At 46.5% G+C, this 13,066-nt stretch overlaps 1 protein-coding gene across 2 annotated transcripts in view; it reads left to right on the forward strand.

Annotated features, from left to right (window-relative positions):
* Positions 1-13,066, forward strand: part of LOC147056140 (septin-7-like) — a 63,577-nt gene that overhangs the window by 32,933 nt on the left and 17,578 nt on the right. For both annotated transcript variants that reach the window (XM_085914636.1, XM_085914635.1), the window contains exons 4-8: positions 6,688-6,788; positions 6,877-7,011; positions 8,712-8,829; positions 8,926-9,018; positions 9,494-9,590. In XM_085914636.1, the coding sequence (XP_085770762.1) occupies positions 6,688-6,788; positions 6,877-7,011; positions 8,712-8,829; positions 8,926-9,018; positions 9,494-9,590 (544 nt within the window). The remainder of the gene's footprint in view (positions 1-6,687; positions 6,789-6,876; positions 7,012-8,711; positions 8,830-8,925; positions 9,019-9,493; positions 9,591-13,066) is intronic.

Consider the following 13,066-nt stretch of genomic DNA (forward strand, 5'->3'; position numbering starts at 1 on the left):
AGAGCTTCAACTCCCACCTCCGGCAGAGCTTTTTCCACGTCCCGGGGGAGGCGGGGGACATTGAGTCCGAGTGGACCTTGTTCCGAGCCTCCATTGTTGAGGCAGCCGACCGGAGCTGTGGCCGTAAGGTTGTTGGTGCCTGTCGTGGCGGCAATCCCCAAACCCGCTGGTGGACACCGGCGGTAAGGGATGCCGTCAAGCTGAAGAAGGAGTCCTATCGGGCTGTTTTAAGCTGCGGGACTCCGGAGGCAGCTGACAGGTACCGAATGGGGAAATTCTGGTCCACCATCCGGCGTCTCAGGAGGGGGAAGCAGTGCACGGTCAACACTGTTTACAGTGGAGATGGTGTGCTGCTGACCTCGACTCGGGATGTCGTGAGTCGGTGGGGGGAATACTTCGAAGACCTCCTCAATTCCACCGACACGCCTTCCATTGTGGAAGCAGGGCCTGGGGACTCTGAGGCGGACTCTCCAATCTCGGAGGTCGAAGTCACTGAGGTAGTTAAAAAACTCCTCGGTGGAGATCCGCCCGGAGTTCTTAAAGGCCCTGGATGTTGTGGGGCTGTCATGGCTGACACGCCTCTACAGCATTGCGTGGACATCGGGGACGGTGCCTCTGGATTGGCAGACTGGGGTGGTGGTTCCCCTCTTTAAGAAGGGGGACCGGAGGGTGTGTTCCAATTACAGGGGAATCACACTCCTCAGCCTCCCTGGTAAGGTCTATTCAGGGGTGCTGGAGAGGAGGATCCGTCGGGAGGTCGAACCTCGGATTCAGGAGGAGCAGTGTTGCTTTTGTCCTGGCCGTGGAACAGTGGACCAGCTCTACACCCTCGGCAGGATCCTCGAGGGTGCATGGGAATTGGCCCAACCAGTCCACATGTGTTTTGTGGACTTGGAGAAGGCGTTCGACCGTGTCCCTCGGGAGGTTCTCTGGGGGGTGTTTCGGGAGTACGGGGTGCCGAGCCAACTGATAAGGGCGGTTCGGTCCCTGTATCACCGATGCCAGAGTTTGGTCCGCATTTCCGGCAGTAAGTCGGATTCGTTCCCAGTGAGGGTTGGTCTCCGCCAAGGCTGCCCTTTGTCACCGATTCTGTTCATAATTTTTATGGACAGAATTTCTAGGCGCAGCCGAGGCGTTGAGGGGGTCCGGTTTGGAGACCTCAGCATCGCGTCACTGCTTTTTGCAGATGACGTGGTGCTGTTGGCTTCTTCAGTCCGTGATCTCCAGCTCTCACTGGAGCGGTTCGCAGCTGAGTGTGAAGCGGTCGGGATGAGGGTCAGCACCTCCAAATCTGAGTCCATGGTCCTCGGTCGGAAAAGGGTGGAATGCCCTCTCCGGATCGGGGATGAGATCCTGCCCCAAGTGGAGAAGTTCAAGTATCTTGGGGTCTTGTTCACGAGTGAGCGCAGGATGGAGCGCGAGATTGACAGGCGGATCGGTGCAGCGTCGGCAGTAATGCGGACTCTGTACCGGTCCGTCATGGTGAAGAGAGAGCTGAGCCAAATGGCAAAGCTCTCGATTTACCGGTCGATCTACGCTCCTACCCTCACCTATGGTCACGAGCTATGGGTCGTGACCAAAGAACGAGATCCAGGATACAAGCGGCTGAAATGAGTTTCCTCCGCAGGGTGTCCGGGCTCTCCCTTAGAGATAGGGTGAGAAGCTCGGTCATCCGGGAGAGACTCGGAGTAGAGCCGCTGCTCCTCCACGTTGAGAGGAGCCAGATGAGGTGGCTCGGGCATCTCATCAGGATGCCTCCTGGACGCCTCCCTGGGGAGGTGTTCCGGGCATGTCCCACCGGTAGGAGACTCCGGGGTCGACCCAGGACGCGCTGGAGAGACTACGTCTCTCGGCTGGCCTGGGAACGCCTTGGGATCCCCCGGGATGAGCTGGAGGAAGTGGCTGGGGAGAGGGAGGTCTGGGAGTCCCTCCTGAAGCTGCTGCCCCCGCGACCCGACCCCGTATAAGCGGAAGAAGATGAAGATGAAGATTATCTGTCCATTTTGTGGATGACTCACAGTAGGACAACTCAAACATGCATAGAAACACTCATTCATTGTATCAAACAGCAGTGACTGGTACGTCAGCCTATTTCAGGGTCTGTATGTGGAAACATATCATAATGTATTTGTTGCACCAAAATCAGAACAGCCGCAATGCCAACTCGAGTTCAAGGAGATTCATATTTCATTGGCAGAACAGTTTTTGCTGCCAGACAACATGCAGACCAACTTATATTTAAAAAAAAAAAAAAAAAAAAACATGCAAGACTTTGGCAAAATTGTTTCGTGGGACAGGTTAATTTTATGTGAAAATATACAAGTTTATTATTTGTTTATATTTTTTGTTCCACAAAAGAGAATGTGGAATATTGTTGAGCTATATATGAAGCACTTTATCAAAAGTGTTTGTTTACATTGATCTTTTTAATAGAAAAACCTTCTTTTGGTACTAAGGTAGGTCGGAGTATTAAAAGAGGACGAGTTTGTTCTGTTGCACTTTCATAGAATGTCAAGAAAGCTACCTTGTTCTGATATCAACTATGTAGTTTTTTTCTACATTTTGTAATGAGTAAAGCTGAGTTGTTTTTAAATTAAAATGCAATGAATAAATATAGCTTTTGTTTTTTTGAAGTTATCTGTAATTAGTACAGTCTATTTACAGAAAACCTGTTGTTACTATATCAAAATAGCTTAGCAAAATATCGTATCAAAATAGTATTTGTAAATCAGATTTAATGTATCGTTAAAGTGATATATCACCTTGTGGTGAATCGTTAGCCCTTTTATCGGTATGTATCGTATCGTTGAAAAAATAACCTTACACCCCTACCCTTCAGATGCATTGAAGCCTGATTAAGAATGTGTTTCCTGATTTTTTTAATTATTATTTTTCCATCATCCATCCATCTTCTTCCGCTTATCCGGGGTCGGGTCGCGGGGGCAGCAGCTTTAGGAGGGACTCCCAGACTTCCCTCTCCCTAGCCACTTCATCCAGCTCATTCCGGGGGATCCCAAGGCGTCCCAGGCCAGCCAAGAGACGTAGTCTCTCCAGCGCGTCCTGGGTCGACCCCGGAGTCTCCTACCGGTGGGACATGCCCGGAACACCTCCCCAGGGAGGCGTCCAGGAGGCATCCTGATGAGATGCCCGAGCCACCTCATCTGGCTCCTCTCAACGTGGAGGGGCAGCGGCTCTACTCCGAGTCTCTCCCGGATGACCGAGCTTGTCACCCTATCTCTAAGGGAGAGCCCGGACACCCTGCGGAGGAAACTCATTTCAGCCGCTTGTATCCTGGATCTCGTTCTTTCGGTCACGACCCATAGCTCGTGACCATAGGTGAGGGTAGGAGCATAGATCAACCGGTAAATTGAGAGCTTTGCCTTTTGACTCAGCTCTCTCTTCACCACGACAGACCGGTACAGAGTCCGCATTACTGCCGACGCTACACCGATCCGCCTGTCGATCTTGCGCTCCATCCTGCCCTCACTCGTGAACAAGACCCCAAGATACTTGAACTCCTCCACTTGGGGCAGAATCTCATCCCCAATCCGGAGAGGGCATTCCACCGTTTTCCGACCAAAGACCATGCACTCTAATTTGGAGGTGCTGACCCTCATCCTTACCGCTTCACACTTGGCTGCGAACCGCTCCAGTGAGAGCTGGAGATCATGGCCTGAAGAAGCCAACAGCACCACGTCATCTGCAAAAAGCAGAGACGCAATGCTGACGCCCCCAAACCAGACCCCCTGAACGCCTCAAGGCGGCTGTGCCTAGAAATTCTGTCCATAAAATGTATAAACAGAATCTGTGACAAAGGGCAGTGTTGGCAGAGTCCAACCCTCACTGGGAACGAATCCAACTTACTGCCGGAAATGCGGACCAAAATCTGGCATCGGTGATGCGGGGACCGAACCGCCCTTATAAGTTGGCTCTGCACCCAGTACTCCCGAAGCACCCTCCACAGAATCTCCCGGGGGACACGGTCGAATGCCTTCTCCAAGTCCACAAAACACATGTGGACTGGTTGGGCCAACTCCCATGCACCATCAAGGATCCAGCCGAGGGTGTAGAGCTGGTCCACTGTTCCATGGCCAGGACGAAAGCCACACTGCTCCTCCTGAATCCAAGGTTCGACCTCCTGGCGGACTCTCCTCTCCAGCACCCCTGAATAGACCTTACCAGGAAGGCTGAAGAGTGTGATTCTCCTGCCAGCTCAGTGGCCTAGCAGCCACCTCAGTGGCCTAGCAGTAGAGTGTCCGCCCTGAGACTGGAAGGTTGTGGTTTCAAACCCCGGCCGGGTCATACCAAAGACTATAAAAATGGAACCCATTGTCTCCCTGCTTGGCACTCAGCATTAAGGGTTGGAATTGGGGGGTTAGATCACCAAATAATTCCCGAGCGCACCTGCTCACTGCTCCCCTCTCCCCCAGGGGATGGATCAAAACCACATGGGGATGGGTTAAATGCAGAGGACAAATATCACCACACCCAGATGTGTGTGTGACGATGATCAATGGGACTTTAACTTGGGACTTAATTGGAACACACCCTCCGGTCCCCCTTTTTAAAGAGGGGAACCACCACCCCAGTCTGCCAATCCAGAGGCACCGTCCCCGATGTCCACGCAATGTTGTAGAGGCGTGTCAGCCATGACAGCTCAACAACATCCAGAGCCTTTAAGAACTCCGGGTGGATCTCATCCACCCCGGGGCCCTGCCACCGAGGAGTTTTTTAACTACCTCGGTGACTTCGACCCCAGAGATTGGAGAGTCCGCCTCAGAGTCTCCAGGCCCTGCTTCCACAATGGAAGGCGTGTCAGTGCAATTGAGGAGGTCTTCCAAGTATTCTCCCCACCGACTCACGATGTCCCGAGTCGAGGTCAGCAGCACACCATCTCCACTGTTAACAGTGTTGACCGTGCACTGCTTCCCCCTCCTGAGACGCCGGATGGTGGACCAGAATCTCCTCAAAGCCGTCCGGAAATCATTCTCCATGGCCTCACCAAACTCCTCCCACGCCCGGGTTTTTGCCTCCGCAACCACCAAAGCCGCGTTTCGCTTGGCCATCCCATTCGGTACCTGTCAGCTTCCTCCGGAGTCCCGCAGCTTAAAACAGCCCGATAGGACTCCTTCTTCAGCTTGACGGCATCCCTTACCGCCGGTGTCCACCAGCGGGTTTGGGGATTGCCGCCACGACAGGCCCCAACGACCTTACGTCCACAGCTCCGGTCGGCTGCCCCAACAATAGAGGCGCGGAACATGGTCCACTCGGACTCAATGTCCCCCGCCTCCCCCGGGACGTGGGAAAAGCTCTGCTGGAGGTGTGAGTTGAATCTCTTCCTGACAGGGGATTGTGCCAGATGTTCCCAGCAGAGCGTTTGGGTCTGCCAGGTCGGATCTTCCCCCACCATCAGAGCCAACCCACCAACAGGTGGTAATCAGTTGACAGCTCCGCCCCTCTCTTCACCCAAGTGTCCAAAACATGTGGTCGCAAATCCGATGACACGACTACAAAGTCGATCATCGAACCACGGCCTAGGGTGTCCTGGTGCCAAGTGCACACATGGACACCCTTATGCTTGAACATGGTGTTCATTATAGAGAACCCATGTCAAGCACAGAAGTCCAACAATAGAACACCGCTCGGGTTCAGATCGGGGGGGGGGGGGCGTTTCTCCCAATCACGCCCTTCCAGGTCTCACTGTCATTGCCCACGTGAGCATTGAAGTCACCCAGTAGAACGATGGAGTCCCCAGAAGGAGCGCTCTCCAGCACCTCCTCCAGGGACTCCAAAAAGGATGGGTACTCTAAGCTGCCATTTGATGCATAGACACAAACAACAGTCAGGACTCGTCCCCCCACCCAAAGGCGGAGGGAGGCTACCCTCTCGTTCACCGGGGTGAACCCTAATGTACAGGCGCCCAGCCGGGGTGCAATAAGAATCCCCACACCTGCTTGACGCCTCTCACCGTGGGCAACACCAGAGTGGAAGAGAGTCCAGCCCCTCTCGAGAGGGCTTGTACCAGAGCCCAATGTGTGGAGGCAAGTCCGACTATGTCTAGTCGGAACTTTTCTGCCTCACACACCAGCTCGGGCTCCTTTCCAGCCAGAGAGGTGCCATTCCATGTCCCTAGAGCCAGCCTCTGTTGTTCTCCCCGCCTTTGGCCGCTGCCCAGCTCACTTTGCACCCAACCCCTTTGGCCCCTCCTACAGGTGGTGAACCCATGGAAAAGGGGACCCACGTTTTCTATTCGGGCTATGCCCGGTCATGCTCCATGGGCGAAGGCCTGGCCACCAGGCGCTCACCTTCGAGCCCCACCTCCAGGCCTGGCTCCAGAGGGGGGCCCTGGTGACCCGCGTCCGAGCGAGGGAAAACTAGGTCCATTTGTCTTTTTCATCATGAGGGGTCTTCTGAGCCGTGCTTTGTCTGGGCCCTCACCTCGGACCCTTTTAACATGGGTGACCCTACCAGGGGCATGAAGCCCCAGACAACATGGCTCCTAGGATCATTGGGGCACGCAAACCCCTCCACCACGATAAGGTGACGACTCACGGAGGGGATTTTTTTTGTTTAATTTTTTTACCTGCACACTGAACTTTATGCTCCTGCAGCATTACTATCAACTTGCCTGCTGCGCTTACTTGAAATTATAGTCTTGTATGATAATCGATGGGTTGTGTGTTTTAGGTGGAGCAGTCAAAGGTGCTCATAAAAGAAGGGGGCGTCCAGTTGACTCTCACAATTGTTGATACACCAGGATTTGGAGATGCCGTAGACAACAGTAACTGGTTAGTGACTTTCTTGGTTGTTTGCAGTCTAATTTTCATACTTTAAATGTTATTTTTTTCTTGTTTCTGTATGTTTTATCCTTTTCAGCTGGCAGCCTGTCATCAATTATATTGACAGTAAGTGTGAGGACTTCCTAAATGCAGAATCAAGGGTGAACCGCAGATCAATGCCAGACAACAGGGTCCACTGCTGTCTATACTTCATTGCGCCCTCTGGACACGGGTAGGGGAAACATCTACCGTTATTTTCGGACTATAAGTCGCAGTTTTTGTCATAGTTTGGGTGGGGGGGCGACTTATACTCAGGAGCGACTTATGTGATTTTTTTCAAAAATTTTCAAAATTCAAAAATCCGCGATGTAGTAAAACCGCAAAAAACGAACCGCGATGTAGCAAGGGATTACTGTAATTTGAACTGCAAGTGGCGTCCCCTGGGGGTTGTTTACATAAAAGATAAAGGATTTGATCACGGGATGACGAAGGGCCCCACGTACTACCGGCATCATTAACGGCTTTATTTGTAAGTGACACGGAGGACAAAGAGTTGGAAGGATTTAATGATTTGGAGTGACACAGAAGGTTTGAAAAACTATTATGGCTTCTTCGCACGCCCGGTCCTTCTCGACGGGAGCTCTCTTTCACGTTCGTGGATGAAAGTCGGGGGCTGGCGCTCGGCCGGGTGGCTGTCCGGGGACGGTGGATGGGGCTCGGAAATCGCTTTTACGCACGCCCGCCCCTATTCTATGGAGCTCTCTTCCACCTCCGTGGCTGGAAGTTCAGTAGTTGTTGGCTCGTTGAACTCTTGTTTTGTTAAATAAAGAGCCGTTTACCAAACCCATGATTGACATGAAGAACGAGGAATTTGATCGATGGATTTAATGATTTGGAGTGACACAGATGGTTTGATAATGTTGTTTTATAATGATAGTTATTTAAAATATACTATATATACCGTTATATGGGTCTGTGGTATAATTAGAAATGCAATTTGCAACGGGTCCGACGTCAGCATATGCGGCACATACGCAGCATTGTTTACATAAAGCACGATCAATAGATTTAATGAATTGGAGCGACACATATGATTTGATAATATTGTTTCTATATGATAGTTATTTAAAATATACTTTATATATCGTTATATGGGTCTGTGGAATAATTTGAAATGCAAATCACGACAAATCCGAGGGCGAGCGTACGCTGCATTGTTTACCTAATAGATGATCGATGGATTGAATGATATGGAGTGACACCGATGGTTTGATAATGTTGTTGTAATATGATAGTTATTCGAAATATACTTTATATATCGTTATATGGATCTGTGGTATAATTAGAAATGCAAACAAATAAACAAATAGTCCGACGTCAGCATATGCGGTGCATACGCGTACGCAGCATTGTTACATAAACCATGATCGATGGATTTAATGAATTGGAGTGACACAGATGGTTTGATAAACATGTTATTTATGTAATACTTACTTGAATAACTCTGAATGTTACGTCAGGCCCGTTCTCAGCTCCTCGTTTGTGTATATGTTACGTTAGCATACCGTATTGTTTAGCCTGTTGTTGCTGGTTCATGTCTGTTTTCGGTGTTGGATTTTGACAAATACATTTGCCCCAAAAGTGCGACTTGTACTCCGGAGCGACTTATATATGTTTTTTTTTCCACTTCATTGTGCATTTAATGGCTGGTGCGATTTATACTCCGGAGCGATTTATAATCCGAAAATTGCGGTAATCTCATTAGGTTTTGGATGCATGTAGTAAAAAAACATTTCACATTGTAGTACAAGTTCATCTACAATTAGACACTAAGCAGTGTGCAGGAAGCAGTGTGAAGCGCTTTGAGTACGAAAGGTGGAAAAGCACTAGATGAGTACAGCCCATTGATACACCTCTCTGTTTATTCGTCAGATTAAAGCCACTTGACATCGAGTTTATGAAGAGACTGCATGACAAAGTCAATGTCATTCCACTTATTGCAAAAGCTGACACTCTGACCCCAGAGGAATGCCAGCTTTTTAAGAAACAGGTATTTGTGAACTATAACATGAGTAATCTCTGGCAAAACCATGCTTGCTTCTCTGGAAATGTTTATTTGACTTTAGCATTATATCATTTTCTGTAGATAATGAAAGAGATCCAGGAGCACAAAATCAAAATTTATGAATTCCCAGATACAGACGATGATGAAGACAACAGGCTGATCCGGAAGATCAAGGTACTGGACCACAAAATGTTAGTAGCTGAGAGAATAAATGAACGCCATAGGTAAGTCTGTCTTTTAGTCTGTTTTTTAGATAATTTTCAACGCTTGCAGGTTTGCCCCAGTTTTAGCTGCAGATTTTCGACAAACTAATTGACAAACTAATTCATGTAACATGGCCCCAGTAACCTCTGGCCAAAGCAAAACAAAACATGGTATCTGCTCACCTTTTTCAAATGATTCCAATCGACAGTGTTCATACTAACATGTACAGTACCTGAGCATAAACATTTCTTGGGTATAGAAAATATTGAAAATTGTACTAAAAACCTTATTTCTTCAAACCAGCTGAGGTTTTAGTCATCTACAGTATGAAGCCTCTTCTAAAGGCTTTATTGCCATATGATACATCTATTACAATAATTGTGATAGTAAAACCCCACTAAAAAAATTACAGCTATTTTTTTTTTGTTGTATCACCTCACGCCAGGAGAAGATGCCGCTGGCTGTGGTTGGCAGCAACGTGGTAATCGAAGTGAATGGGAAGAAGGTCAGAGGTCGCCAATACCCGTGGGGTGTGGCAGAAGGTAAGTTTAAACAAAGTCTTTTGCCAGAAAAAAATATATAATTTTTAGAGAATCTAAGTCTTCACTCTTTGAATGTTAAAGCGTTTTGCAAGGTGTTTCAGAACAGAGGCTCATACCTGTATGTTCTTAAATCCCTTTTTATCCTCAAATTGTATTAACTGCCAGGTGATAAAATAAGTATTTTCAAAATGCGGTTATGTGATTGCGTTAATCAAAGTCAGTTCCAATAATTGCAGTTGCCCCTCTGGAAGGTGATTCATATAAAGGCTGCCTAACTGTCTTACATTTTTGCAAATAGAAAGGCGGGCTGAACGATTTTGAGAAATAATCTAATTACTATTTTCTATAATACAAGCCACCTGTGTCAGTTTATCACTGGGCGCTTTAACAAATAAATAATCGCCGTAGCCACCTGCCTAAATCTGTACGTGTTCATTTTAGGTTAAATTTACTTTAATCACCCTCGCTATACATTGGCAAGTGGCAGATCCCAGGATGGTCTTCCAACCATCAATACATTTTCTGTTCTGGTTATTGTTTTGGTCCAACTTTCTATCCATCTACTCGTGTCATCCTAGATGTTAGCGCAACGCTAACCTGAGCATTTGTGTCCCCACTTGCGCCGGCGTCATCCGATTGTTAAATTATCTTTGGTGGTTGTCGTAACTCCGTGACAGGCTAGCAGTGAAGTAACTAAAGAAAAAAAGCATTGATGCACTCTCAAGCTGGGCTTCTTGACTCCATACAGTCATTGCCACAGGGTCTGAAGCAACTGCTTGGAAAGAAGGTAAACGTGAATTTGGTCTCTGTCACTGGCCATCCTTCTCCTCACTAAACTATAGAAAGCTGGATTTCTTAGAAAAAAGTAGGTTTTCTCCTCAACTGCTATTTTTTCCTCATGATCATTTGTAATCATCAGAGGATCAGCACTAACAAGAAAATAGCAGTTCCGGTGACGTCACACCATCTCATCCGAATCCGCAATTTAAATTGATAAAGCCTATCAACCAATTTAAATGAAGCAGTTGATTTAGTTTTTTCCCAAATGCTTGCCTTTGCAATCTGAAAATTGCAACCTACTACATTCTGATGTTGATTTGAATTTGATTAATTGTCCAGGACTATTGGAAAGTACTAATTTCAGAATGTCCCTCTGTATATTAAAGACAGTAGAAGTTTATCATGACAGTTAATACATTGTTTGCATTTACTCCCACTGTTTTTCCCCCCAACCAAATCAGAACATTCCTTCTGGTGATTATTGGCCCATATCCTGGTAGGGACTCTGGAAAGGCAGACTGGACCTTTGGTGTTTTGAATTATATTACTGACACGAAGCATCCAGCTGATGTACAAGATTTTCACCTTGTTTTTATTTATGCTAGAATTGTCTGTAAGATGATCATTTATTAGTCTTTCACATTTTCATTCTTTCCTTTCTCTCCCTTTTCTGTTTTTTTTTCTTTCATTCTTTTCCATGACTGACAGAGGGGATATTTGGTAAACAGATCCAGGCTTGTCTTTATGTTAACCCCATTTTGTCTCCTTCAATTCCCATCAAAACATCCCTGACCTTAATCTTTCCATCACTCCTTTCCTCTCCACCCTCCGCTCGCATCATTAGGCTGAAGATCATCAACCTGACCGATGCTTTTATCAGACTTGGGGGTGATACTGATACTGAACATTGAAATCTTGAAACATGCCCTGCTTTCACAAGATGAGGCTATATTAAAATAACATAGCCAGATAAAGCAGTGGATTTAAAAATCACTTATTTTTTTTTAGTTGGTTGACCCAAAGCTCATTGGTATCCAAACATTCATGATAGTCATGTCTTGCAGATGCACCATGACCATATTGTATAGTTCTTGCATTTTACCCAACTACATAAACTGTTGTACTCGGAAATCTTGTTGGTTGGTGTAAACGTTACCAGTCAAATGAAGCGATTACGTTGCTGTTTTTTTTGTTCTTTTCAATTCTCTTCAAACTCTAACAACTAATCTCAAACTTGCTTGATTTTAAAGTTTATTGAAAAAGCCCTTTACCTGATGTAAATTATTTCTTTATTTATTTAGCTTGGTGTGTATTTATCAATCTTAAATGTTTCAGTTCATCTAATTAATTTTAATATCTCACAAAAAAACCTACGTAAACATAAAATGTAGTTTCCAATTGTATAATTGTGCATGTAACTGACAGGAATGATAGAACCCTCTAAGCCAGGGGTGCCCAACTCTGTCCTGGAGGGTCACTGTCCTGCCTGTTTTCCATGTCATCCTGCTGCAACACATGTGATTCAAATGATCGGTATTATAAACTTCTTTGGAGCTTGCTGATGAGCTTATCATTTGAATCAGGTGTGTTGTAGCAGAGAGAAACAGGCCCTATCCCAATACTCGCACAACACCCTACACCCCTCAGTGAAGCGCACACCCAGAAAAAGCGCACAGTGTTCGAGCGCACAGGAGGCAATCGTGCGAAAACTGCAGAATTTGGACACTGCGCATTATCATCACCTTGCCGCCATTTTGGACCTCCGTCATCAAACATGGTGACAACCATTCTTTGTTTTGGCAATTTTGCTGCTTAAAATCATTTCTAAACTTCAGTAAAGTAGTACTAAAATTTTTTTACTAAAAACCCAGGCTCGGCCTTTCAGTCAATGGCTTTTCTTTTTCACTGTTTGTGGTCTTTGCGTGATTCACGGCACATGCGCAGAAGATCGATAATGTACGGCAAATACACTTGGACAAAATACGTAGGTGATAAAAATACAGGTAGGTCAAAGTTTGTAAATTTTATTAAAATGTGAATGCAATGTAGAATATGTGATATTTACACTTGTAAAGATATTATTTTAAGCAAGAACAGAAATAATACTAAACGTCACCAGTTTCCCGCTATATAGGTCAAGTCTGCAATTAATTGTGGGTAATACACTTGAACTGAGGGGGCATCGATGCGGGCTCAGCTAAAGTGTGGGACAAGGGTGCAAAAGGGGCGTGGCAACTCCGTATTTCTGAGTATTTGGACACCCTACGCACTCGCACCTCCGACAGCGAACGCGCAATTGAAGGTGAATATTCTACGTATTAAGTTACATTCTTGTGCCTCCAGGCATTGCTAATCATCTCATCAGACACCTGTAACATGAATGTAACAGTTGTATTAAGAATGGGTTGAATGGTCATGGCTCTGGGGCGCAGAAATTAATTGGAAAATTACTTTTTTACAAAGGGCCTAATAGATTTAAATTACTTCCCCTTAATCAAAGTCAAAGTCTGCTTTATTGTCAATTCCTTCACATGCCAAGACACAATGATCAAAATTTCGTTTCCCACTATCCCACGGTGACAAGACATGTTACTAAACATCCAAGAAAACAACACAAAAAGTAAAAATAATTAATTAATTAATAAATAAATAAATACATAAGAGGCGCAAAAAATGGAGCAAGTGTGCATACAGCA

Source organism: Syngnathus leptorhynchus, chromosome 6, assembly GCF_054491065.1.
Source record: "Syngnathus leptorhynchus isolate UIUO chromosome 6, UIUO_Slep, whole genome shotgun sequence".
NCBI lineage: Eukaryota > Metazoa > Chordata > Actinopteri > Syngnathiformes > Syngnathidae > Syngnathus > Syngnathus leptorhynchus.